The 27,193-nt window shown below is 38.8% G+C and overlaps 1 protein-coding gene across 20 annotated transcripts in view; it reads right to left on the reverse strand.

Moving 5' to 3' along the window:
* The window catches only part of LOC125666133 (partitioning defective 3 homolog), a 96,281-nt gene that overhangs the window by 40,419 nt on the left and 28,669 nt on the right, over positions 1–27,193 (reverse strand). For 14 of the 20 annotated variants that reach the window (XM_056151441.1, XM_056151438.1, XM_048899250.2 and 11 more), the window contains exons 6-15: positions 22,871–23,065; positions 22,028–22,107; positions 20,932–21,009; positions 20,158–20,283; positions 18,661–18,906; positions 9,692–9,975; positions 8,426–8,565; positions 7,354–7,494; positions 4,514–4,756; positions 737–1,318 (exon numbers count right to left, since the gene is read on the reverse strand). In XM_056151441.1, the coding sequence (XP_056007416.1) occupies positions 737–1,318; positions 4,514–4,756; positions 7,354–7,494; positions 8,426–8,565; positions 9,692–9,975; positions 18,661–18,906; positions 20,158–20,283; positions 20,932–21,009; positions 22,028–22,107; positions 22,871–23,065 (2,115 nt within the window). Of the gene's footprint in view, positions 1–736; positions 1,319–4,513; positions 4,757–7,353; positions 7,495–8,425; positions 8,566–9,691; positions 9,976–18,660; positions 18,907–20,157; positions 20,284–20,931; positions 21,010–22,027; positions 22,108–22,870; positions 23,066–24,418; positions 26,013–27,193 lie in introns of those variants that run through there. The other 6 variants (XM_056151453.1, XM_056151451.1, XM_056151450.1 and 3 more) reach the window with 5 other exon arrangements.

A 27,193-nucleotide genomic window follows, 5' to 3' on the forward strand; every position in this document is an offset into this window, starting at 1 on the left:
GCGTTCTAACAGACGTAAATCTTGAAGAAGTTAGGTATATTTCTGTTATATCCTTAAATTAAAGTTTAACCTGGAATTAGTGTATGAAAATAGCATAGATTGATATCCATCTGCCATTAAATGATGCCGATCTGTTGAAAAAAAAAACCACTCGTTGTCTTTAAGATTTTTCTCAGAAAAAATAAAAATTGAACAATAAAATCCTCCCACCTGCCCCATACTTTTTGCTGACCCTGGATGATAATCTACTAATTAAGTTGAATTGGCCTTATTGAATGATATCAATAACATAGCTGGGTTATTGAATGATATCAATAATATAGCTTGGTTATAGAATGATATCAATAACATAGCTTGGTTATTGAATGATATCAATAACATAGCTTGGGGAAGACTATGCCACTATATCTGACCAAATGATGTTAAAATCCAATAATCTGCCAGTCCCACCGGCACCACTGGTAAATATTTCTAATATCTAGCAATTTTATTGGTCTTAAGTACCGATAATTTCTAAATGATTAATATGGAACTTTAACAACATCTTTACGTGTGTGGTTTATAAATGTAGTTGTGAAATCGACAAAATGTTTAAATCTGCATATCTAAATAAATGAAATGAAGCGCTTTTATGATTTGTGATCAAGTACCAAGCATTCAAAACAAATAAATAGACATTACAAGTGCAGAATTAGATAATTTCCATCAGTTAGATATCACTTGTCTCTGATCTTACCATCTCCTCCTCCTCATTTTCTATCATGACATGGGGACCCACTAATGGTGTGCTTTTCAGCGAGGGTTTAAAGGGTGAAATTCCTGGAGACAGAATGTTGCCAGTGCCATGTAGAGCCAGACTATACGACTGATTCCTTAATCCCTCCTCCTGGTCATGTGACATCGCACTATCGTCGAATTCCTCTCTTGTAGCTTTTGTATACGACTCATTCCGCAGTCCGCCATTTGTAAGACGGTCAATCAAAAAATTCCGCGCCTTACTTCCCCCGTCCATATAATCCAGGCCTCGATGAGGCTCCCAAGGGGGCTCAAGTTTTTGCAAGTTTTTCACGTGATCCGTCTCTCGGACCATTTTATTATCAGCACCAAAAACGAATGCATCCGCGGAGGCTTCTTGTGTAAAGGGCGATGGAGAGGGCGCCCCGATTTTACGTGCGATGACCAGATGAATGTGACCGGGGATTGGCCCGTCCAGCTGCATAGCTTTACGTAGCATCTCCATAGCATCGGTGTTAGACAGGCCCATCAACTTCTCGTTGTTGACCTCAATCAGCTGATCATTCACTGCGAGTCGGCCATCCTGTAATCAATCCGAGATTAAAGTAAAACATCCTATAATCAGACATATCCGAGATTACAGTAAAACATCCTATAATCAGACGTATCCGAGATTACAGTAAAACATCCTAAAATCAGACATATCCGAGATTACAGTAAAACATCCTATAATCAGACATATCCGAGATTACAGTAAAACATCCTATAATCAGATGTATCCGAGATTACAGTAAAACATCCTGTAATCAGATGTATCCGAGATTACAGTAATACATCCTATAATCAGATGTATCCGAGATTACAGTAAAACATCCTATAATCAGACGTATCCGAGATTACAGTAAAACATCCTAAAATCAGACATATCCGAGATTACAGTAAAACATCCTATAATCAGACATATCCGAGATTACAGTAAAACATCCTATAATCAGATGTATCCGAGATTACAGTAAAACATCCTATTATCAGATGTATCCGAGATCACAGTCAAACATCCTGTAATCAGATGTATCCGAGATTACAGTAATACATCCTATAATCAGACGTATCCGAGATTACAGTAAAACATCCTATAATCAGACATATCTGAGATTACAGTAAAACATCCTATAATCAGATGTATCCGAGATCACAGTCAAACATCCTGTAATCAGATGTATCCGAGATTACAGTAATACATCCTATAATCAGACGTATCCGAGATTACAGTAAAACATCCTGTAATCAGATGTATCCGAGATTACAGTAATACATCCTATAATCAGACGTATCCGAGATTACAGTAATACATCCTATAATCAGACGTATCCGAGATCACAGTAAAACATCCTGTAATCAGACATATCCGAGATCACAGTAAAACATCCTATAATCAGACATATCCGAGATTACAGTAAAACATCCTAAAATCAGACGTATCCGAGATTACAGTAAAACATCCTATAATCAGACATATCCGAGATTACAGTAAAACATCCTATAATCAGACATATCCGAGATTACAGTAAAACATCCTATAATCAGACATATCCGAGATTACAGTAAAACATCCTAAAATCAGACGTATCCGAGATTACAGTAAAACATCCTGTCATCAGACGTATCCGAGATTACAGTAAAACATCCTATAATCAGACATATCCGAGATTACAGTAAAACATCCTAAAATCAGACGTATCCGAGATTACAGTAAAACATCCTATAATCAGACATATCCGAGATTACAGTAAAACATCCTGTAATCAGACGTATCCGAGATTACAGTAAAACATCCTATAATCAGACATATCCGAGATTAGAGTAAAACATCCTATAATCAGACATATCCGAGATCACAGTAAAACATCCTATAATCAGACATATCTGAGATCACAGTAAAACATCCTAAAATCAGACATATCTGAGATCACAGTAAAACATCCTATAATCAGACATATCCGAGATTACAGTAAAACATCCTGTAATCAGACATATCCGAGATTACAGTAAAACATCCTGTAATCAGACGTATCCGAGATTACAGTAAAACATCCTATAATCAGACATATCTGAGATCACAGTAAAACATCCTATAATCAGACATATCCGAGATTACAGTAAAACGTCCCATATTCAGATGTATCCGAGATTACAGTAAAACATCCTATAATCAGACATATCCGAGATTACAGTAAAACATCCTATAATCAGACATATCCGAGATTACAGTAAAACATCCTATAATCAGACATATCCGAGATTACAGTAAAACATCCTATAATCAGACATATCCGAGATTACAGTAAAACATCCTAAAATCAGACGTATCCGAGATTACAGTAAAACATCCTATAATCAGACATATCCGAGATCACAGTAAAACATCCTGTCATCAGACATATCCGAGATTACAGTAAAACATCCTAAAATCAGACGTATCCGAGATTACAGTAAAACATCCTATAATCAGACATATCCGAGATCACAGTAAAACATCCTGTCATCAGACATATCCGAGATTACAGTAAAACATCCTAAAATCAGACGTATCCGAGATTACAGTAAAACGTCCTATAATCAGACGTATCCGAGATTACAGTCAAACATCCTATAATCACATGTATCTGAGAATAAAGTAAAACATTACCTAATTGTGACTTGCTTGTTCTTATTGAATGATATATCAATAAAACAGAAAATGGATTTAAGCTGAGTCACAACTAACTACAGGACACAAGCTAATGAATGTGTTGTCTGGTGGTTATAACAATGTGTTGTCTGGTACAATGAATGTGTTGTCTGGTACAATGAATGTGTTGTCTGGTACAATGAATGTGTTGTCTGGTGGTTATAACAATGTGTTGTCTGGTACAATGAATGTGTTGTCTGGTGGTTTAAACAATGTGTTGTCTGGTACAATGAATGTGTTGTCTGGTGGTTATAACAATGTGTTGTCTGGTACAATGAATGTGTTGTCTGGTGGTTATAACAATGAATGTGTTGTCTGGTGGTTATAACAATGAATGTGTTGTCTGGTACAATGAATGTGTTGTCTGGTGGTTATAACAATGAATGTGTTGTCTGGTGGTTATAACAATGTGTTGTCTGGTGGTTATAACAATGAATGTGTTGTCTGGTGGTTATAACAATGAATGTGTTGTCTGGTGGTTATAACAATGAATGTGTTGTCTGGCGGTTATAACAATGAATGTGTTGTCTGGCGGTTATAACAATGAATGTGTTGTCTGGCGGTTATAACAATGAATGTGTTGTCTGGTGGTTATAACAATGAATGTGTTGTCTGGTGGTTATAACAATGTGTTGTCTGGTGGTTATAACAATGGACAACAATAAAACAAAAACCAGAGAACTGAACAGACAGATGGTGGTAGTTTTTGTCTACGTTTTTTAAATGTTGTTGTAGTTTAACTGAGACATTAGAATTTGTTTGTTGTTTTAATGTTGTTGGTTGTTTAAATGTTGTTGTTGTTGTAGTTTAACTTAGACTTCAGAACTTGTTTGTTGTTTTAATGTTGTTGGTTGTTTAAATGTTGTTGTTGTAGTTTAACTTAGACTTCAGAACTTGTTTGTTGTTTTAATGTTGTTGGTTGTTTAAATGTTGTTGTTGTTGTAGTTTAACTTAGACGTCAGAACTTGTTTGTTGTTGTTTAAATGTTGTTGTTTACCTTTACCTTAGAAGTTGGAACTTGTTTGTTGTTGTTTAAATGTTGTTTACCTTAGATGCAGCCCCTCCATGAATAACCGACTTGACAAAAATCCCCAGGTCCCTGGTCCCTCGATCGGTGGACATGGTCTTCCCTTTGACGCTGACGCCGAGTCCCGCCGACCCCGTGTCCGACAGAGGTATGTCCAAACGCAGGATCTCCTTGTTTCGGCCGGCGGTCAGGGAGCCGTCCGTGTCCCCGGACCTCTCCTGTGGCTGTAAGACAGGACGTGGTTCAGAGATGGATTCATCTCGCTGAAATCGGGAGGGGGCCCAGTGAGTGCACAACAAAAACACACATGCCAGTCAAGAGTCTAAAGGGGTTCCGAATGTCTGATCCAGGAAGCCTTTTTTTTCATTGGTTAATCAAGTACAAAGTGATATCAGCTTCTTACTCAAGATTATAATTCTGCTTTTTCAAAAAGAAATCCAAAAACAAACTACTAAAGATGCTGATCATAGATTTGGGAGAATTTACCATTTGCACTGCGATGGAATGCCAAAACAAGGAGAATTAACACTATGTCACAATTCAAACAAACAGAGTTATACCAATGTGGTGAATGTAAAATAAGAAATATAGTCAGGGTGTGATGCCTCCTTAAACACTGCACCAATGTGGTGAATATAAAATAAGATAGTCACTCATGACCATTTTGATCGGGGTGTGATGCCTCCTTAAACTGTTCCATCATTCCCAATGTTCTGGATATACAGTAACTTAATTTGTTCTGAATCAGTACCATTATGAATAACATGTACTCCCTATCAACAGACTTCCTGGATGGCTGACATACAGACCCATTTCTAACCTCACACAATCACGAGCACTATAAGTAAACTGTGTCAATTCAACCAGATGAGTGTGTTCTCAGTATTTAGTCAATTTTCAAACATAACACATTTTTCACAATCATTTTTTTTTCTTCAAAAATTAATTTTGTGGAGACAATGTTTCATATGTTGTTAGGTGGGCGTAAAGCATCAATTCACATCAAAGACAATCCAGGCTACAAACCGTGACAGAGGAGAAAAATGACGAGTCAGATTTATTAAGCAACACACTAACCTGAGATGATTTAAGAACCAGGCATGAATCAAGTCAAGTACTAAGCTTTCAATATACCCTCAATGAACACACACACCCCTTACTGTAACAAATTCCACTGGATCACCCCCATACACCCTCAGGACCCCCTATCCCCACCTCAGCACCCCACTACCCCCACCTCAACACACCCTACACTACTTCAACATTCCCTTACCCTTACCTCAGCACCCACTACCCCCACCTCAGCACCCACTACCCCCACCTCAGCACCCACTAACCCCACCTCAGCACACCCTACACTACTTCAACATCCCCTTACCCTTACCTCAGCACCCCACTACCCCCACCTCAACACACCCTACACTACTTCAACATTCCCTTACCCTTACCTCAGCACCCACTAACCCCACCTCAGCACCCACTAACCCCACCTCAGCACCCATTAACCCCACCTCAGCAACCCCTCTGCTTTGATCCTTATCTAACCCTAAGTTTCCATCCACACTTCATGCATGGTTCTTTTAGAAATCGAATGGAATGGTTACAAAAGTCAATATCACACACAAGATACATAGAGAAATGAAACAGTGTTATAAGTCATTCATCCTAAGACAGCAAACTACCATGTAGCCTATGTAGTGGAACTATATATGCTTGGATCTAATACGAAAGTAAAAGAGAGTTACATGTTGTAATTAAATCCTTCAGTGAGTCATCGATCTGAAACAGCAAACTGGAAATGAGAGAGAGAGAGAGAGAGAGAGAGAGAGAGAGAGAGAGAGAGAGAGAGAGAGAGAGAGAGGGTCAGAGAGAGAGAGAGAGAGGGTCAGAGAGAGAGAGAGAGAGAGAGAGAGAGAGAGAATAAATGACATAATATAGTCCATATTATTTTAACTAATATCATGACAAAAGCATTAGGAATTCAATAATACAATGAGTATAGTCAAGCTTATTAGTCAACAAAGACCATCAGACAGAATAAGCAGTAACTACATAGACCATCAGACAGAATAAGCAGTAACTACATAGATTACCACATGGCTATAAAAGTGTACAGCAAATTATGGAAGTTATCGAGGAGCAGAACAAAATCAGAAAAATATTAACTACTTATAGAGTAAAATTAATGTAAATAAATCAGATCCAATCAAAAGTCTAGCTACATGTAGTTATGAGTGAGCCAATCCTACATCTAGCTTATGAAAATTAGCCAATCATAACTCTAGCTTAAATGTGAGTTAGCCAATCGAAAAGTCAATCTGTTTTGTTACTGCAAGTTAGCCAATCACAAGACTTAGTTTAGCTGTGATTATAAGGAGGAAATGACAAAACAGAAGCACACATCACTGGGCAACCAGGCAAAGAGGACCAGTGTACAAAATATTCTTCATAGAACTAATTAGAATAAAAGTCAGAAGTATAAAGAAAACTTTCTTCACAACAGTAAGCATTCAGGACTGACAGACAACAGGTACTTGTATTTAGGGACCGTACTCAGGGATTGCTGTCTCAGTGCTAATGCCCTTAAGTACTCATCAACAATGGAAGATTAAAGTCAAGCTGTCTTTTGACAGATTTTTAACATTAAGCATAGTGTAAATTAATCCCTATAATATCAATGTAATTTTAAGATTTATTTTCATGGCATTTTTTGTTTCATTTCAAATGTTAAATGTTCCAACTCTAAATCAAGTTTGTAACATTTTATTAATGGGAACAAGCCATGCCCCTTATTTCTGAATGCCGAGTTCTCGTGTAGATTGATATCAATTTCCATGCTTATTTCGTGCATCACAATTACCAATTCCCGAGGCACTTGAAATTTTTCATCGACCACTTCCTGCCGAGAGATGACGAGACGTACGGAACTGCCCATTGTAACGTTCCTCAGCATAGCCACCACGTCCGCCTGCGTTTTCCCTGTCAGATCTTCCCCATTGACCTAAATATATATTCCATCACATACAAGATTTAAAAATAGTAACAAGAATGACCCAGAACATTCGAGCAGTACGACAACATCATGAGAACCTCATTTTAATGTGTGAAATGCCAGTTTCATGAGCCGGTCAGAACAGCTCCATTATAGGGAGGAATACCAATGGGGGGGGGGGGGGGGGGGGGGGTGTCGTGTCAGAGGAGCTCCATTATAAGGAAAAAGTACACAGGGGGAGGGGGTCAGAACAGCCCCATTATAGGGAGTACACGGGTGGAGGGGGGGAGTACATGGGGGGGAGGGGATGTCAAAAGAGCTCCATTATAGGGAGGAGTACACAGGGGGGGGGGGGGGTCAGAGGACCTCCATCATTATAGGGAGTACACAGAAGGGGGGTGTCAGAAGAGCTCCATAGAAAGGAGGAGTACAAAAGTAGGGGTGTCCTTCTGTCTCCATTTTTCTATTCTCCTCTCCCCTCCCCTCCCCACCATAGTGTTTCTGTAATCTGGGCTACCATAAGATACATTTTGAGCTCTACTTCTTGAACCTACTGTCACATTCATTTTATAAACTCTCACAAATTCAGGCATAGTAACATCAAATTTGGTGACTGTTCACAAACTTTCAGGATTTGTAAGGATTTGTCATAACTTTGTGGATTCCAAGTAATGGAAAAATCATGATACATTTGGCACAAAAATTTCCCAATCTGATTAAAATTTGACCCTTTGATCCCCTCACCTGCACTGTGTAGCTACATGTATCATAGGTGACAGATCGAGGGATCTAATTCTCATAAGGTTCAAAACTTACACAGCTACATAGACAAAAGCTCTATGCAAATTGTTTACGTTACAATACAACAGAGAGTTGTCTGCCTTGACTCCTTTTCTACAATACAACAGAGAGTTGTCTGCCTTGACTCTTCTTTCTCTACCTCTAATAGCCGGTCCCCTGCCTTTAACCTTCCATCGGTGATGGCTGCCCCTCGAGGTAATATGTTCTTTATATAGATAGGGGAATCCCCGCCTGCTGGATTATCTCGAGTTGTCACACTGAAACCGAGGCTGACAGGTCCTGCAAAACAGAAGAACGTGTGATATCTCATACAGTGGAAATCTTTATAGAACAGAATGTGTGATATCTCATACAGGGGAAATCTTTATAGATCAGAATGTGTGATATCTCATACAGGGGAAACCTTTATAAATCAGAATGTGTGATATCTCATACAGGGGAAATCTTTATAGATCAGAATGTGTGATATCTCATCAGGGGAAATCTTTATAGATCAGAATGTGTGATATCTCATACAGGGGTAATCTTTATAGAACAGAATGTGTGATATCTCATACAGGGAAAATCTTTATAGATCAGAATGTGTGATATCTCATACAGGGGAAATCTTTATAGATCAGAATGTGTGATATCTCATACAGGGGAAATCTTTATAGATCAGAATGTGATTAACTCATACAGGGGAAATCTTTATAGATCAGAATGTGTGATATCTCATACAGGGGAAATCTTTATAGAACAGAATGTGTGATATCTCATACAGGGGAAATCTTTATAGATCAGAATGTGTGATATCTCATACAGGGGAAATCTTTATAGATCAGAATGTGTGATATCTCATACAGGGGAAATCTTTATAGATCAGAATGTGTGATATCTCATACAGGGGAAATCTTTATAGATCAGAATGTGTGATATCTCGTACAGGGGAAATCTTTATAAATCAGAATGTGTGATATCTCATCAGGGGAAACCTTTATAAAATGGAATGTGTAATTATCTCGAGATAATACACTGAAATCGAGACTGACAGGTTCTGCGAGACATAGGAATGTGTATACATACTGATATCAAGAACAATGGCATACCACAAAGAATTTATTTTAAAACAAAATTTCAACCTGAGCTGGATTACTCAAGACTTTAACACGGGAAGTGGATCAAATACTTCAATGTTTTGAACATGACCTTCAAGTCTAAAGTCCCCAAACACTGTAGAGGTTGGCACGTTAATGACCATCCTTCCACACACCAGCATAGTACAAGTTTAGTCTCAGCAGAAAGTGCATTTAACAAGTCACACTAGCTGCTTTGTGATGGGCATTTAACAAGTCACACTAGCTGCTTTGTGATGGGCATTTAACAAGTCACACTAGCTGCTTTGTGATAGGAAATCAATGATTACCTTTCACCAACACGATATCCAGTTTTTTGCCGATTTTCTTGGTGTTGGTTGGGGCCACCAGTTTGTTGCGTTCCTTGGAACCATTGCCAGACAGAGCTGTAGAAGCGTTGCCAGACAGCGTGGTGGAAGTGTTGCCAGACAGCGTGGTGGAAGTGTTGCCAGACAGCGCAGTGTTTGGATTTCGTGTGGGGACGGCTGGTGGCACCTTCTTTGTAGGGGAGGAAGGTTTAGCTGGAATAGCTGGCTTGACAGGGGATGGGATGACTCCCTCAATACTACTGCTACTGTGAGAGAAAATCCACACATCAATAGGTGTAAAAAGAACCACACATCAATAGGTGTAAAAACAACCAGACATCAACAGGTGTAAAAACAACCACACATCAATAGGTGTAAAAACAACCAGACATCAACAGGTGTAAAACTAACCACACATCAACAGGTGTAAAACTAACCACACATCAACAGGTGTAAAACTAACCACACATCAACAGGTGCAAAACTAACCACACATCAACAGGTGTAAAAAGAACCACACATCAACAGGTGTAAAACTAACCACACATCAACAGGTGTAAAACTAACCACACATCAACAGGTGCAAAACTAACCACACATCAACAGGTGTAAAAAGAACCACACATCAATAGGTGTAAAAACAACCAGACATCAACAGGTGTAAAAACAACCACACATCAATAGGTGTAAAAACAACCAGACATCAACAGGTGTAAAACTAACCACACATCAACAGGTGTAAAACTAACCACACATCAACAGGTGCAAAACTAACCACACATCAACAGGTGCAAAACTAACCACACATCAACAGGTGTAAAAAGAACCACACATCAACAGGTGTAAAACTAACCACACATCAACAGGTGTAAAACTAACCACACATCAACAGGTGCAAAACTAACCACACATCAACAGGTGTAAAAAGAACCACACATCAACAGGTGTAAAACTAACCACACATCAACAGGTGTAAAACTAACCACACATCAACAGGTGTAAAAATAACCACACATCAACAGGTGTAAAAATAACCAGACATCAACGGGTGTAAAAACAACCAGACATCAACAGGTGTAAAAATAACCAGACATCAACAGGTGTAAAAATAACCACACATCAACAGGTGTAAAAATAACCACACATCAACAGGTGTAAAAATAACCAGACATCAACGGGTGTAAAATAACCACACATCAACAGGTGTAAAAAGAACCACACATCAACAGGTGTAAAACTAACCACACATCAACAGGTGTAAAACTAACCACACATCAACAGGTGTAAAAATAACCACACATCAACAGGTGTAAAAATAACCAGACATCAACGGGTGTAAAAACAACCAGACATCAACAGGTGTAAAAATAACCAGACATCAACAGGTGTAAAAATAACCAGACATCAACAGGTGTAAAAATAACCAGACATCAACAGGTGTAAAAACAACCAGACATCAACAGGTGTAAAAATAAACATATAAAACCTGTAGCATAAATAGACTGATCTCAATAACTGAGGGTTTAATGGTAAATATGCACACATACACAAAAGCAATAACTGACCTCCTCATTGTGTTATTTATATGCACATGTACACTAAGGGCTATTCCAGCAAAAAAAAAAACATGGTTGGGGGGGGGGGGGCACTTTATTTTTAAGAAAGTCACCCACATAGTTAAATTTTCCTCTGCCACTACCACACCTGTGCAATTAAAATTAAGAATACTGTAATTAACTGCCTAACGAGATTTTCTTCTAAAAGTTAAGTTTTAAAAAGTTCATATTAGTCTTAATCCTATGCGCATGCATGCAACTTTTTTCCAAATAAGCCAGAATTTGCTGAGATTTATATGAAAAAAATCCTGACTTTAAATGAATTTTGACTACATCGAAGTGAATAAATATTCAAACATTAATATTGTAATTTTGTGATCTATTTTCAAGCAAAGCCTATTAATAAGCTGTTATGTCAACCTAAGCATATTTATTTTAGTAATCAGAGAAGATTCCTCATACCAAAATTATCACACTACCTCAGCAATTGTTCTGCAAGTAGAGGGTTGTAGGTTCGAATCTTGGCCATGACATAGGCCTATATGTGTTAAAACCGGATGAACATGACTATTCATTGACTATTAAAACATTTGGCATAAGATGCGAAAGTCGATGGTCTTTTCGATACACCCTTGATTATACTGGATGCCCTATTGTGATTGGTACACAGTCTAAGCACCACTCACTGGTCTAAAGCCCCAAGTGTTGTTTGTCTCCAGGGTTGAAAAATCTTGAGAAGTACGTTAAACTACTGTATAAACATATTCTTTGGTAAAGATTGAAGGAATATGACAAACAATGCAGTTATTTATTTATCAAACATTACCATGCGTGGCACATCACGATAACGTTCTGAGAAAATTCGGGCTAGCAACTTGATCATCGTAATTTTATTAGGGTAAGTGATCTTTTTAAAATTTTTACATGAATGCATTGAAACCCGACAATGATTGTCAAAGGCGTTGGCTGACAAAGATGTGGAAACAAATGTGTGGAAGGATTCTGTGTGTTGATTTTGTGTGATGATCCTGTGTGATGATTCTGTGTGTGATGATTCTGTGTGATGATTCTGTGTGATGACTCTGTGTGTGATGATTCTGTGTGATGATTCTGTGTGGAAGGATTCTGTGTGATGATCCTGTGTGATGATTCTGTGTGTGTGATAATTCTGTGTGTGATGATTCTGTGTGATGATTCTGTGTGATGATTCTGTGTGATGATTCTGTGTAATGATTCTGTGTGATGATTCTGTGTGTGATGATTCTGTGTGATGACTCTGTGTGTGATGATTCTGTGTGTGATGATTCTGTGTGATGACTCTGTATGTGATGATTCTGTGTGTGATGATTCTGTGTGATGACTCTGTGTGATGATTCTGTCTGTGATGATTCTGTGTGTGATGATTCTGTGTGATGACTCTGTATGTGATGATTCTGTGTGATGATTCTGTGTGATGATTCTGTGTGATGATTCTGTGTGTGATGATTCTGTGTGATGACTCTGTGTGATGATTCTGTGTGTGATGATTCTGTGTGTGATGATTCTGTATGTGATGATTCTGTGTGATGATTCTGTGTGTGATGATTCTGTGTGTGATGATTCTGTGTGATGACTCTGTGTGATGATTCTGTGTGATGATTCTGTGTGATGACTCTGTGTGTGATGATTCTGTGTAATGATTCTGTGTGATGATTCTGTGTGATGACTCTGTGTGATGATTCTGTGTGTGATGATTCTGTGTGTGATGACTCTGTGTGTGATGATTCTGTGTGATGACTCTGTGTGATGATTCTGTGTGTGATGACTCTGTGTGATGATTCTGTATGTGATGATTCTGTGTGTGATGACTCTGTGTGATGACTCTGTGTGATGATTCTGTGTGATGATTCTGTGTGTGTGATGATTCTGTGTGTGATGATTCTGTGTGTGATGATTCTGTGTGATGACTCTGTGTGTGATGATTCTGTGTGTGATGATTCTGTGTGATGACTCTGTATGTGATGATTCTGTGTGTGATGATTCTGTGTGATGACTCTGTGTGATGATTCTGTGTGTGTGATGATTCTGTGTGATGATTCTGTGTGTGATGATTCTGTGTGTCATGATTCTGTGTGATGACTCTGTGTGTGATGATTCTGTGTGATGATTCTGTGTGATGACTCTGTATGTGATGATTCTGTGTGATGATTCTGTGTGATGACTCTGTGTGTGATGATTCTGTGTGATGACTCTGTGTGTGATGATTCTGTGTGATGATTCTGTGTGATGATTCTGTGTAATGATTCTGTGTGATGATTCTGTGTGATGACTCTGTATGTGATGATTCTGTGTGATGATTCTGTGTGATGACTCTGTGTGTGATGATTCTGTGTGTGATGATTCTGTGTGTGATGATTCTGTGTGATGACTCTGTGTGTGATGACTCTGTGTGATGACTCTGTGTGTGATGATTCTGTGTGATGATTCTGTGTGATGACTCTGTGTGATGATTCTGTGTGTGATGATTCTGGGTGTGATGACTCTGTGTGATGACTCTGTGTGTGATGATTCTGTGTGATGATTCTGTGTGTGATGATTCTGTGTGTGATGATTCTGTGTGATGACTCTGTGTGTGATGATTCTGTGTGTGATAATTCTGTGTGATGATTCTGTGTGTGATGATTCTGTGTGATGATTCTGTGTGATGATTCTGTGTGTGATGACTCTGTGTGTGATGACTCTGTGTGTGATGACTCTGTGTGATGACTCTGTGTGTGATGATTCTGTGTGATGACTTTGTGTGTGATGATTCTGTGTGATGATTCTGTGTGTGATGACTCTGTGTGTGATGATTCTGTGTAATGATTCTGTGTGATGACTCTGTGTGTGATGATTCTGTGTGATGATTCTGTGTGTGATGACTCTGTGTGTGATGATTCTGTGTGATGACTCTGTGTGTGATGATTCTGTGTGATGATTCTGTGTGATGATTCTGTGTGATGACTCTGTGTGTGATGATTCTGTGTGTGATGACTCTGTGTGTGATGATTCTGTGTGATGACTCTGTGTGATGATTCTGTGTGATGATTCTGTGTGATGACTCTGTGTGATGATTCTGTGTGTGATGATTCTGTGTGTGATGATTCTGTATGTGATGATTCTGTGTGATGATTCTGTGTGTGATGATTCTGTGTGTGATGATTCTGTGTGATGACTCTGTGTGATGATTCTGTGTGATGATTCTGTGTGATGACTCTGTGTGTGATGATTCTGTGTAATGATTCTGTGTAATGATTCTGTGTGATGACTCTGTGTGATGATTCTGTGTGTGATGATTCTGTGTGTGATGACTCTGTGTGTGATGATTCTGTGTGATGACTCTGTGTGATGATTCTGTGTGTGATGACTCTGTGTGATGATTCTGTATGTGATGATTCTGTGTGTGATGACTCTGTGTGATGATTATGTGTGATGATTCTGTGTGTGTGATGATTCTGTGTGTGATGATTCTGTGTGTGATGATTCTGTGTGATGACTCTGTGTGTGATGATTCTGTGTGTGATGATTCTGTGTGATGACTCTGTATGTGATGATTCTGTGTGTGATGATTCTGTGTGATGACTCTGTGTGATGATTCTGTGTGTGTGATGATTCTGTGTGATGATTCTGTGTGTGATGATTCTGTGTGTCATGATTCTGTGTGATGACTCTGTGTGTGATGATTCTGTGTGATGATTCTGTGTGATGACTCTGTATGTGATGATTCTGTGTGATGATTCTGTGTGATGACTCTGTGTGTGATGATTCTGTGTGATGATTCTGTGTGATGACTCTGTATGTGATGATTTTGTGTGATGATTCTGTGTGATGACTCTGTGTGTGATGATTCTGTGTGATGATTCTGTGTGTGATGATTCTGTGTGATGACTCTGTGTGTGATGACTCTGTGTGATGACTCTGTGTGTGATGATTCTGTGTGATGATTCTGTGTGATGACTCTGTGTGATGATTCTGTGTGTGATGATTCTGGGTGTGATGACTCTGTGTGATGACTCTGTGTGTGATGATTCTGTGTGATGATTCTGTGTGTGATGATTCTGTGTGTGATGATTCTGTGTGATGACTCTGTGTGTGATGATTCTGTGTGTGATAATTCTGTGTGATGATTCTGTGTGTGATGATTCTGTGTGATGATTCTGTGTGATGATTCTGTGTGTGATGACTCTGTGTGTGATGACTCTGTGTGTGATGACTCTGTGTGATGACTCTGTGTGTGATGATTCTGTGTGATGACTTTGTGTGTGATGATTCTGTGTGTGATGACTCTGTGTGTGATGATTCTGTGTAATGATTCTGTGTGATGACTCTGTGTGTGATGATTCTGTGTGATGATTCTGTGTGTGATGACTCTGTGTGTGATGATTCTGTGTGATGACTCTGTGTGTGATGATTCTGTGTGATGATTCTGTGTGATGACTCTGTGTGTGATGATTCTGTGTGTGATGACTCTGTGTGTGATGATTCTGTGTGATGACTCTGTGTGATGATTCTGTGTGATGATTCTTTGTGTGATGATTCTGTGTGATGATTCTGTGTGATGACTCTGTGTGTGATGATTCTGTGTGTGATGATTCTGTGTGTGATGACTCTGTGTGTGATGATTCTGTGTGTGATGACTCTGTGTGTGATGATTCTGTGTGATGACTCTGTGTGATGATTCTGTGTGTGATGATTCTGTGTGTGTGATGATTCTGTGTGATGACTCTGTGTGTGATGATTCTGTGTGTGATGATTCTGTGTGTGATGACTCTGTGTGTGATGATTCTGTGTGATGATTCTGTGTGATGACTCTGTGTGTGATGATTCTGTGTGATGATTCTGTGTGATGACTCTGTGTGTGATGATTCTGTGTGATGACTCTGTGTGTGATGATTCTGTGTGATGATTCTGTGTGATGACTCTGTGTGTGATGATTCTGTGTGATGACTCTGTGTGTGATGATTCTGTGTGATGACTCTGTGTGTGATGATTCTGTGTGATGATTCTGTGTGATGACTCTGTGTGTGATGATTCTGTGTGATGATTCTGTGTGATGACTCTGTGTGTGATGATTCTGTGTGATGATTCTGTGTGATGACTCTGTGTGTGATGATTCTGTGTGATGATTCTGTGTGATGACTCTGTGTGTGATGATTCTGTGTGTGATGATTCTGTGTGACGATTCTGTGTGTGATGATTCTGTGTGTGATGATTCTGTGTGATGACTCTGTGTGTGATGACTCTGTGTGATGATTCTGTGTGATGACTCTGTGTGTGATGATTCTGTGTGATGATTCTGTGTGATGACTCTGTGTGTGATGATTCTGTGTGATGATTCTGTGTGATGATTCTGTGTGATGACTCTGTGTGTGATGATTCTGTGTGTGATGATTCTGTGTGATGACTCTGTGTGATGATTCTGTGTGTGATGATTCTGTGTGTGATGATTCTGTGTGTGATGACTCTGTGTGTGATGATTCTGTGTGTGATGATTCTGTGTGATGATTCTGTGTAATGATTCTGTGTGATGACTCTGTATGTGATGATTCTGTGTGATGATTCTGTGTGATGATTCTGTGTGTGATGATTCTGTGTAATGATTCTGTGTGATGACTCTGTGTGTGATGATTCTGTGTGATGATTCTGTGTGATGATTCTGTGTAATGATTCTGTGTGATGATTCTGTGTGGAAGGATTCTGTGTGATGACTCTGTGTGATGATTCTGTGTGATGATTCTGTGTGTGATGATTCTGTGTGTGATGACTCTGTGTGTGATGATTCTGTGTGATGACTCTGTGTGATGATTCTGTGTGTGTGATGATTCTGTGTGATGACTCTGTGTGATGATTCTGTGTGTGATGATTCTGTGTGATGATTCTGTGTGATGACTCTGTGTGATGATTCTGTGTGATGACTCTGTGTGATGATTCTGTGTGATGACTCTGTGTGTGATGATTCTGTGTGTGATGATTCTGTGTGATGATTCTGTGTGTGATGATTCTGTGTGATGATTCTGTGTGTGTGATGACTCTGTGTGATGACTCTGTGTGTGATGATTCTGTGTGTGATGATTCTGTGTGATGATTCTGTGTGTGTGATGACTGTGATGATTCTGTGTGATGATTCTGTGTGATGACTCTGTGTGTGATGATTCCTACTCACTTAGAATAGAGTTATCTGCCCATTTATCAATCTTTTGTTGTACGTAATGTAGGATTTTCATACTTCCTCCTTTTTTTTCATACAACAAACACAACACAATACGGACTCTAATGTTTTCATTTTCATCAAAACTCATCGGCACAGTCTATCATTTTTTTACTGAGATAACAGCACTCATATAAGATTTTATATATTTTCCCCAAGTTGCCACCACCCATACAAATACATTTTCCCAAATCAGCACCACCCATCCAAAAAATGTGGACTACCGCCCTTCCTCCATACGTTTTTTGCTGGAATAGCCCTACATTAACACATCAAGGTCACCATATACAGGATTATTTTCGGCTTGTGTTATTTTTGCCTTTCTACACTTGCAGACAGTTTCGCATCATTTTAGATTCAAGTCATGTTGTTGTGTAGATACTATAGGGGTACTGGTCAGTGACTGCTGTTCTGTAGATACTATAGGGGTACTGGTCAGTGACTGCTGTTCTGTAGATACTATAGGGGTACTGGTCAGTGACTCACCTGCTGTTCTGTAGATACTATAGGAGTACTGGTCAGTGACTGTTGTTGTGTAGATACTATAGGGGTACTAGTCAGTGACTGTTGTTGTGTAGATACTATAGAGGTACTGGTCAGTGACTGTTGTTGTGTAGATACTATAGGGGTACTGGTCAGTGACTGTTGTTGTGTAGATACTATAGGGGTACTGGTCAGTGACTCACCTGCTGTTCTGTAGATACTATAGGGGTACTGGCCAGTGACTGTTGTTGTGTAGATACTATAGGGGTACTGGCCAGTGACTGTTGTTGTGTAGATACTATAGGGGTACTGGCCAGTGACTGTTGTTGTGTAGATACTATAGGGGTACTGGTCAGTGACTCACCTGCTGTTCTGTAGATACTATAGGGGTACTGGCCAGTGACTGTTGTTGTGTAGATACTATAGGGGTACTGGCCAGTGACTGTTGTTGTGTAGATACTATAGGGGTACTGGCCAGTGACTGTTGTTGTGTAGATACTATAGGGGTACTGGTCAGTGACTGTTGTTGTGTAGATACTATAGGGGTACTGGTCAGTGACTCACCTGCTGTTCTGTAGATACTATAGGGGTACTGGCCAGTGACTGTTGTTGTGTAGATACTATAGGGGTACTGGTCAGTGACTGTTGTTGTGTAGATACTATAGGGGTACTGGTCAGTGACTCACCTGCTGTTTTGTACAGATACTATAGGGGTACTGGTCTGCTCTGGACCAGTGGGACTCGACAGATCAGATTCGTTGAGTCTGGGTGGAGGCAGAGTGAGGGGGGAAGGCTTCATTGGGGTGTGGTTCTTGGGTTTTGGCATGACAGGAGGTGGGGGTTGTTTGGGGAGGGGTGGGGGAGTCTGCTTTTTCATGATTCGTAGTCTGATGTCATTGTCCCTCATGGCACAGCGGAAAATATCCTGAGCTCTACAACAACAAAAAACTTTTGTCAGTTCCATCATCCCCAACAGCAAAAAATATCTACAATCAACAACACGGAAGAATTCTACTCTATGTATTAAAGAGAGAGTTATGTCAGGCCCTGGAGGTTAGTTATAACCGTGATTTACTGTATATTATATAGTTACGTCGGGCCCTGGAGGTTTGATATAACCGTGATTAACTGTATATTATATAGTTATGTCAGGCCCTGGAGGTTAGTTATAACCGTGATTAACTGTATATTATATATTTACGTCGGGTGATAGAGGTTAGATATAACCGTGATTAACTGTATATTATATAGTTACGTCGGGCCCTGGAGGTTTGATATAACCGTGATTAACTGTATATTATATAGTTATGTCAGGCCCTGGAGGTTAGTTATAACCGTGATTTACTGTATATTATATAGTTACGTCGGGTGATAGAGGTTTGATATAACCGTGATTAACTGTATATTATATAGTTATGTCAGGCCCTGGAGGTTTGATATAACCGTGATTAACTGTATATTATATAGTTACGTCAGGCCCTGTAGGATTGATGTAACCGTGATTTACTGTATATTATATAGTTATGTCAGGCCCTGGAGGTTTGATATAACCGTGATTTACTGTATATTATAAAGTTACGTCAGGCCCTGGAGTTTGATATAACCGTGATTTACTGTATATTATATAGTTATGTCAGGCCCTGGAGGTTTGATATAACCGTGATTTACTGTATATTATATATTTACGTCGGGTGATGGAGGTTTGATATAACCGTGATTTACTGTATATTATATAGTTACGTCGGGTGATGGAGGTTTGATATAACCGTGATTTACTGTATATTATATAGTTACGTCGAGCCCTGGGGGTTTGATATAACCGTGATTTACTGTATATTATAGAGTTACGTCGGGTGATAGAGGTTTGATATAACCGTGATTTACTGTATATTATAATGTTACATCGGACCCTGGAGGTTTGATATAACCGTGATTTACTGTATATCATAAAGTTACGTCAGGCCCTGGAGGTTAGTTATAACCGTGATTTACTGTATATTATAGAGTTACGTCGGGTCCTGGGGGTTTGATATAACCGTGATTTACTGTATATTATATATTTACGTCGGGTGATGGAGGTTTGATATAACCGTGATTTACTGTATATTATATAGTTACGGCGGGTCCTGGAGGTTTGATATAACCGTGATTTACTGTATATTATATAGTTATGTTATTCTTACTTGGAAAAGCTGACTCCTACTAGTGTTTGCGTGTTGATCTCAATGATTCGGTCGTTTTCACGGAGTCGACCATCTTTGAATACTCTTCCTCCCTCCTCTACACCTTGGACCAACAGTCCCAGCTCTCTGTGAACACAAGCACACAATCACCAAATATGAAATAAAATTGCTGGGACTGTAGCTGTTTGTAACAGTATGTTGCTGTATGTAACATTATGTTGCTGTATGTAACATTATGTTGCTGTTTGTAACATTATGTTGCTGTTTGTAACATGTTGCTGTTTGTAACAGTATGTTGCTGTTTGTAACATTATGTTGCTGTATGTAACATTATGTTGCTGTTTGTAACAGTATGTTGCTGTTTATAACATTATGTTGCTGTATGTAACATTATGTTGCTGTTTGTAACAATACGTTGCTGTTTGTAACATTATGTTGCTGTTTGTAACAGTGTGTTGCTGTTTGTTACAATATGTTGCTGTTTGTAACAGTGTGTTGCTGTTTTTAACATTATGTTGCTGTTTGTAACATGTTGCTGTTTGTAACATGTTGCTGTTTGTAACAGTACATTGCTGTTTGTAACATTATGTTGCTGTTTGTAACAGTATGTTGCTGTTTGTAACAGTGTGTTGCTGTTTGTAACATTATTTGCTGTATAAAACAAAGGTTGCTGTCAATCAGTACAAGTCTGTGAACAAAAGAAACCTTGCTGAAGTATGGGTGTAAAAATCTTATAAATAATTTTCAGGTAAACGATATTCGAGAGTCACTTACTTTCCGGCGTCATCATAATCTGGCACAACGTGAATCCCAAGTGGTCCGCCGTCATTAGGAAGATGGATTAGAAGGCCACTAAGAGAAAAAACAAAGGTCTGGTTTATCTTACACACGATCAACTGTTTAGCATTGTCACAACGTGCTTACTCAATAACACACGATCAACTGTTTAGCATTGTCACAACGTGCTTACTCAATAACACACGATCAACTGTTTAGCATTGTCACAACGTGCTTACTCAATAACACACGATCAACTGTTTAGCATTGTCACAACGTGCTTACTCAATAACACACGATCAACTGTTTAGCATTGTCACAACGTGCTTACTCAATAACACACGATCAACTGTTTTGCATTGTCACAACGTGCTTACTCAATAACACATTGTGGAGTATAACCTCCTCTCAATAACACATCCAAATATCATCCTCTCAATAACACATCCAGATATCATCCTCTCAATAACACATCCAGATATCCTCTCAATAACACATCCAGATATCCTCCTCTCAATAACACATCCAAATATCATCCTCTCAATAACACATCCAGATATCCTCTCAATAACACATCTAGATATCCTCAATAACACATTCAGATATCCTCTCAATAACACATCCAGATATCCTCCTCTCAATAACACATCCAGATATCCTCCTCTCAATAACACATCCAGATATCCTCCTCTTAATAACACATCTAGATATTTTCTCAATAACACATCCAGATATCATCCTCTCAATAGCACATCCAGATATCCTCATAATTGTGACTTTAATCTTTCTCTGTGTTCCATGATACCAAAATGCTAGAAATGTTTCAGAAATTCATAGAATAATTCAATATTTGCATAACTGGTTCAAAATGCTGTACTTTTCCTTCTGTGTGTCTGATCAGTATCTTGTAAACTGAAATTTGTTGCTTCATGAATTAAGAATTCATTTTTATAAAAAATACTTTTGCAATCCAATAAATCCGCAAAAGCTAAAAAAAATTGTATCTGCAACAGCAGTGATCACATCTACAACACTATCACTCCAACACCCCCCACTATACATATAAAATTAACCGCTGTTGTCTCATACAGACCTGGTAGTGTTCACATTCTCAACTTTTGAGTCGGTCCCCAATTCTGTACTGACTCCCCCAACTGGTTCCCGTCTCTCCATCTGTACACAACACAAGATTTTAATCAGTATCCCGAAAACAAACATGACATACCTTTACACATAACATGATAATTAAGAAAATTTAAAATCAATTCATTTCATCATAAAAACAGTCCCTGGATAAGCTGTGGGAACACCACTAACGTTTTGAGCAGTTCTCTGGGAACTCCAATGATTCAAGTTTGTTTGTTTGTTTTATATCTGGTCAAGAATTTTTCACTCATATTGAGACATCACTAGCTGTTGGTGGAGCACCACATCAATGCCTGCCATGACACAAGACCTCCATTTCTAAGGTCATATCCAAAAGACCCATGATTCTCACTTCTAAAGGAACAGCCTTAGGCAAAGGAGCAATATCTTTACATCTTAGCTTTGATTCAGCCATGGTATGAGAGGGACTCAAATTTAGAACCTCCTGCTTACGAAGCAAATGCTCTACCACTGGGCTACCGATCCTGAAGAGATTTCGCTTTTCAAAAAACCCATAAGGTTCTAAAGAGTTTTCTTGCAATCTCTCGGAACTCAATCAATGTTACGAAGACTTCTTTTTAGACTGACATGTCCCATTACATTAAAGGACAGCAGGACTTAAATTACTATAAACTGATATCATAACCCTTAATCCACCCCTCTTTATTATACCTAGTGTAGAGCGATGCACACTGCCCCCCCCCCCCCCCCCCCCATCCATATATAGATTGCCATCATTCCCCTTTATGGTACTATACACCCCCCTTAGATCCACCTTTCACTGTAATACCTGGGGTATTGGACTCTGAAGTCGTTCCTGTTGCCTTTCTTGGGCCTCCAGCCATTTGTACATGTCTGGGCGGTTTCCTAGGGACTGCCTCCAAGTATCTCTGGAAAATCGACTCACTGCAGCTCTGCTCCCGTCACCAGAGGGCGCCATTTCTTTCTGTACTTCAAAGTCTTCTGAATCAGAAGATTCCTCAGCCTAAAGTGATCAGGGTCATACATCAGAACAAAACTCGGAACAAGATGTAAAGATTCATACCAGGATCATACATCAGAACAACGCACGGAACAAGATGTAAAGATTCATATCAGGGTCATACATCAGAACAACGCACGGAACAAGATGTAAAGATTCATATCAGGGTCATACATCAGAACAAAACTCAGAACAAGATGTAAGGTTTCATATCAGGGTCATACATCAGAACAACGCACGGAACAAGATGTAAAGATTCATATCAGGGTAGATAACTGCTCATCATATTCCGTGAACTATTCATAGATTCTAATGAGGGCTGTAGATTGAAAATATCTGCAATCAATACATGATGAAAATGCATGTTAATTTGAAAACTTGTAACAAGTCGTGGCCAATCAGAAAAATCTGGACAGGAACGTTAACGAAGCTATAACATAATCATGTTTCTGAACAATCTGCTCAGTATTTCCTCCTTTGTCATTCATGGAATGAAATCATTTCATCAGTTTAACAGAAAAATTGGGAAATATGCATAGTTCACAGAGTCAAGCCAGATTTAGATGGCTGAAGGTCAATGGATGAGCAGAAAAATATTAGCTGGCTCACTCCTCCCGTGCAAGAGGCCTTGACCGTTACCTGAATATAAGTTAAAACTATCATTAATCCCAAGGGCGACAAAATCTAGAAAAAAATTTCTTGCTCTGCATATCTTTAAAGCTGAATTCTAATATTCAACAAATGTATAAAACAAGATGTTTTCTTAAACCTTAAATGCCCTAAAAAGTGCCTATACTGATGAAAGACTTTACCTAATTAATACATGTACATGTAACATTAACACAATATGACTAATTTGGACCTGCCCTAGAGTCTGAGAACCCTGGGGTTGCAAAATTCAAAATTTTTGTATATTCCTCTCTGCTTCTCCAAACTATGCATTTAGTTTTGTAAAGTATCAGCAAACTTAAAGAAGCCTTTCAAATAATCAGAACAATACATATCATTATAATAATTTTGTTCCTATCCTGAATGGAACCAAAATTCCTACCCCTGGGATCATGAAATATTGGTAGAGGCCTTATCCTCGTGGCTCAACATGACGATGATGCATTTAGTTTTTCTTATATACAGATACATATGTGGTTGTAGAGAAGATTTTTGCAAAATTGGTAAATTTTTCCTAGTTTTTACTCCATTCCTTAAAGGCTCCAGGGGTGCAGGCGTCCTGAAATTTACAACTTATGTGCCCCAGGCCTTGTCCAAAAGATGCTTTTAAAAATTATACCAAATTAATTTGACAATGTAAAGAATTGAAAGCTGAGAAGGTTCTTTCTCGTGCCAGCATGCACCTACCATGACAGGGGCCAGTTGTTTCAGACACTCTTTAACAGGTGCTTGTTTCAGACACTCTTTAACAGGTGCGTCTTTATGACACTCTTTAACAGGTGCCTGTTTCAGTCACTCTTTAACAGGTGCGTCTTTATGACACTCTTTAACAGGTGCCTGTTTCAGTCACTCTTTAATAGCTAGGTGCTTGTTTCAGACACTCTTTAACAGGTGCTTGTTTCCGTCACTCTTTAACAGGTGCGTCTTTATGACACTCTTTAACAGGTGCTTATTTCAGAAACTCTTTAACAGATGCTTGTTCAGTCTTTAATCATATATGCAATCACAGTATTCTGTATATCCCATCTAATTCATTACCCCTATATCATTCTCTGTAACACACACACACACACACACACACTCGATTTACTCTTTGACATCTCCACAAACTTCTGTATATAATATATTAATTGTTTTTCACATGTCATTAAGCACATTGGACTGAAAGTTTGAAATGCATGTCAAATCTGAACCTGTTTGTCTATGAACTAATGAAATCATTGCCTTGTAACATAGCTGCGGGCTGATGTGCATGGATTGAATGAACTTGACCACTTTTGAATACTCCATATCACAATATCAATAAGCCACGTACAGGTTGATATTCCACATCTAAACCACAATAAATATCACTGACCATTCAGACTTCGGACATCCCTCACTGTACTAAACTCACATCCAACTCCTGATGAATTCTAATGGACACAGTAATTACAGTCTGCTTCTGTCTGTTTCCATCATTCACTTTGTATTGTCCAAATAACACTTTATATATATCTCTATAGCTGTACATATCTAAAATCCCTGAACAAGAAATCTGACTTCCCTAACTCAGCACACTATTACACACCCCTCTATATATCTAATCAAAGTCTCCATTTAAAATGCTCCCATTCACTCAGTGCAACATTCTGTGTCAAAAGAAAACAGAATAAAAATTTGGCACCGATCCTGAAAGTACAAAGCCCGCCGTACAATGTCCGTGCACCTCAGCGTTATTAAAAAACAAAACAAGAAAAATCAGAGATTTAAACTGCGCACCAAGTGACTAAAATAAGGCCCCGTTCATATCTTACTAAATAACACAGCTCCAGTGCATATAATTAGCCTACTTTTATGTTTAAAAGAAAGTTTCTTACTTATTATTAACAGCACACATTTAAATCCCCTCACTTACAAACGGACCGAAACTACCTGTAGCTGTTATCCAGATCTACAAAGGTTAACCAATGTGCAAAATTCCTCAACACAAACTGTCTGATTTGCTTAAATTTTTTTTTTTTTATCAAACGTACTCCATAATTAGGAAATAAAGCCCTTTTCAACATTTGTACTTTCTGTTTGATAACAGTCCCCAGTCAGATGCAGGTTCACGGGACTATCACACACACTCTAACCAGATGAGAAATTAAAATCTGTTAAAATAATTAAACTAAATAATCTGGAACAGAAGTTAAAAATTAACTAACTCTCTCTCTCTCTCTCTCTCTGTCTCTCTCTCTCCAGATATCAATTAGTGTTTTCTGTTCATAAGAATTATGACAAGCATTTCTATATTAATATATAACCTGTAACTGAAAATTAGCAAGGGGAGAAAAGACCAACAAATCAAAATAAATCTTAAAAGGATTACAGGGAGGGGGGGGGGGAGAGAGAGAGAGAGAAGAGACCAACAAATCAAAATAAATCTTAAAGGATTACAGGGGGGGGAGAAGAGACCAACAAATCAAAATAAATCTTAAAAGGATTACAGGGGGGGGGGGGGTAAAAGAGACAAACAAATCAAAATAAATCTTAAAAGGATTACAGGGGGGGGGGGGGACCAACAAATCAAACTAAATCTTAAAAGGATTTGGGGGGCGGGGGGGGGGGGGGGGGGGGGGGGGGGGGGCAGCTTACAGAGCATCCTCTTTGTGTACAGACTTACAGTTAATTTAAATTGCATTTATTGTGAAAATATATTCCACTGTTCAGAAGTTTGCATTTTGTAATTGATAATTATCATCAGTTAATTGTGTACCTATTGGGTGCTTTGTAATTGGTTCCCTGGGTTAATTATCATCAGTTAATTGTGTACCTATTGGGTGCTTTGTAATTGGTTCCCTGGGTTAATTATCATCAGTTAATTGTGTACCTGTTGAGTGCTTTGTAATTGATAATTATCATCAGTTAATTGTGTACCTATTGGGTGCTTTGTAATTGGGTCCCCTGGGTTAATTATCATCAGTTAATTGTGTACCTATTGGGTGCTTTGTAATTGGGTTCCCTGGGATAATTATCATCAGTTAATTGTGTACCTGTTGAGTGCTTTGTAATTGATAATTATCATCAGTTAATTGTGTACCTGTTGTGTGCTTTGTAATTGGTTCCCTGGGTTAATTATCATCAGTTAATTGTGTACCTGTTGAGTGCTTTGTAATGGGGTCCCCTGGGTTAATTATCATCAGTTGTTTACTTGTTGAGTGCTTGGCTCAAAAGGGAACTCTAAAACTACTTACAGCCCCCTAAATGTTTTTTATTCAACCAAACCGTGAAGATTTTAAATTTTCTTTCTTTTTCAATAATACTTGAAACCCTTTTGTGTCCTGCCATGCAATGACCCAGACCTATAGTATTGTGACCCTGCTGGGCTGACCCAGACCTAGTATTTTACCCTGACCCAGATCTAATATTGTGACCCTGCCTGACCCAGATCTAATATTGTGACCCTGCCCTGACCCAGATATAATAGTGTGACCCTGC

The sequence above is a fragment of the Ostrea edulis genome, chromosome 10 (genome assembly GCF_947568905.1).
Source record: "Ostrea edulis chromosome 10, xbOstEdul1.1, whole genome shotgun sequence".
NCBI classification, from domain to species: domain Eukaryota; kingdom Metazoa; phylum Mollusca; class Bivalvia; order Ostreida; family Ostreidae; genus Ostrea; species Ostrea edulis.